The 2,234-nt window shown below is 34.7% G+C and overlaps 1 protein-coding gene across 1 annotated transcript; it reads left to right on the top strand.

Moving 5' to 3' along the window:
- The first annotated feature begins 347 nt into the window (after positions 1-347).
- On the top strand, positions 348-1,979 carry LOC116351851 (PR domain zinc finger protein 5-like). Its single transcript, XM_031783999.1, has 2 exons — positions 348-493; positions 553-1,979. The coding sequence occupies exons 1-2, from the start codon at positions 475-477 to the stop codon at positions 1,440-1,442; spliced, it is 909 nt and encodes a 302-aa protein (XP_031639859.1). The 5' UTR covers positions 348-474; the 3' UTR covers positions 1,443-1,979.
- Positions 1,980-2,234: the final 255 nt, after the last annotated feature.

The raw sequence follows: 2,234 nt of genomic DNA, 5'->3' as shown, positions 1-2,234 counted from the left end.
AAGAAAATATATCTGTCCAATCAAAGCATGCAGTAAGGAATTCAGTTCATCTTGCGGTGTCTATAGGCACAGGAAAAAAGTGCATGGACTTGTCTACAAAAGAGATTGTTAATACACAAAAAGATATTCCCCATGAAAAATTAAAAACATATTTTAGACTGACATGAATTTTCTATGAAAATAAATCCAGTTATCATTGATAAAAGAACAAATAACACAAAATCTACTTTTGAATTTTAATTTCGTGTAAATATTTATATAGATCTATATTTGTATCCACATAAAATACCATTCGAAAACCAATACTCAAAAAAATACTTATGCAGTACACTTTGAAGTTGACAATTCAGTTTACGGTACAAGCAAGTACAACTTTCATTGACATTTGATAATAAACAATATAAAAACCAATTTGAAAAAGGAGTTTCTTAATTTTACATTTAAAAAAATCATTGCACCGAGATAGTCTTGATAATGGATGCTATTAGAGCTGGTAAGATGTCATCTTTTCTACACATTTGAACAATTTTAAAACAATCGTGTTATTTTCAGTGCATCAATGCTTATTTTGTCCGCAAACATTTGGCAGTGCCAGCGAAAAAGATGACCACATTCTACAGCATTTTGCACACGAAACATGCATCGAATGCGACCAGAATTTAATTCGAATCGGTAGTGATTTATACACTCGGCACAATGCTGTAACATGTATCAAAGCGAATTTTGCCAAATCGGAAGAACCATCTGAAAAAGAATACCAGCATGCAAATTCACCGACCAGTCAAGAAATTTGCAATGATGGTGACTTTATAGGACAAGCTCAAGCGTTGAATCCAATTTTCATTGAAGAAATGGAATTGAAGCCAGATGATTTGAACGAACAGCTAATGTTACGGGATAACTGTGATTCTGAACATGAACCACATGAAAACCACATTGAACCAACTCCAAATTTAGATCAATTTTCCGATTCGATGGGTGTATCTGAATCGACAAGCAACCAAAGCAGTGAAACCGATGACCGTACAAAATGTAATATTTGTAACAAAATATTGTCAACAACAAATGCACTAAAAACACACAAGTTAATAACGCACAGTGCACCCGGCCATTTTCCATGTCAGCTGTGTAATATGATTTTGACACGAAAGGATTCATTGCGTAAACATATGCAAATGAAACATGATCCAAATTGTGTCAAATTCAAATGTGTTTATTGCTATGCTGTGTTTTTGAAGAAATCATCTCTGGAGAATCATCATCCCAAATGTAAAAAACGAGCCGAAAAATTAAGAAATGAAGATTGTAGCACCACCGTTGAAGCCGTAAACACTATTCACATTAAGGAGGAACAAATCGATGATGATTATGAGAATACAGTTTGCACGGAAATTGTAGAAATGGGACCAGCACAACAAAATCGAATATTCCACCATCAATAATAATATAAATGAATTCAATTCGAATGAAACCCGAGAAAAGGTGAGACAACCAAATGGCAACGACAACAAATGTGACATATGCCTTAAAACATTTTTTGATAAAAACACAGTTCGACGACACAGAGTGCTTGTGCATGGTGAAACATCCGGGACGCATGAATGTTCTAAATGCAAAATAAAATTCTTCAGCGCAAAAGGTTTGGCCAAACACCAGCCAAAGTGTGCGAAAAACCTTGACGAAAGTCTCGAATGTAAAGTATGCAAAATGATATTTGTAACAAAAGCAAGTCTTTCAAAACATATGACCCATGCACATTCAGAAGCTGAAAAATTTCGTTGTACATTCTGTGGATCCGTTTCCTTTGACAAAACGATATTTGAAAATCATAAATGTAAAAAAGATAGAATGAAACCAACTGCAACTGCGATGAAACGACAAAACACTACCGGTAAATTCATATGTGATAGCTGTGGAAAGCAATTAAAAACGAAATTATCGTTACGACAACATCAAATTCGCTTTCATAGTGCCGAAGGTACACATTTTTGTGCTTGTACGAAAATTTTTGGCACCGCAGAAGCGCTTGCCGAACACAGTACTGTATGCCAGCTGAAAAATCGACGACGATTTCCAATTATACATATGGGAAAGACATTTGAATGTCATTTATGCCATAGGGTGATTAAAGAGATAATCTCACTTCGCAGACACATGAGAAAAACGCATACAGTATGTAAAAAGAGATTTAAATGTGACTGCGGTCAACTTTTTTCATATTCATTTGAACTTCG

This window comes from Contarinia nasturtii, unplaced genomic scaffold (assembly GCF_009176525.2).
Source record: "Contarinia nasturtii isolate CC-2019 unplaced genomic scaffold, AAFC_CNas_1.1 Cnas_scaffold_6439, whole genome shotgun sequence".
Classification (NCBI taxonomy): domain Eukaryota; kingdom Metazoa; phylum Arthropoda; class Insecta; order Diptera; family Cecidomyiidae; genus Contarinia; species Contarinia nasturtii.
The sequence above is the reverse complement of the archived record's forward strand: the minus strand, read 5'-3'. Positions and strand labels throughout refer to the sequence as shown.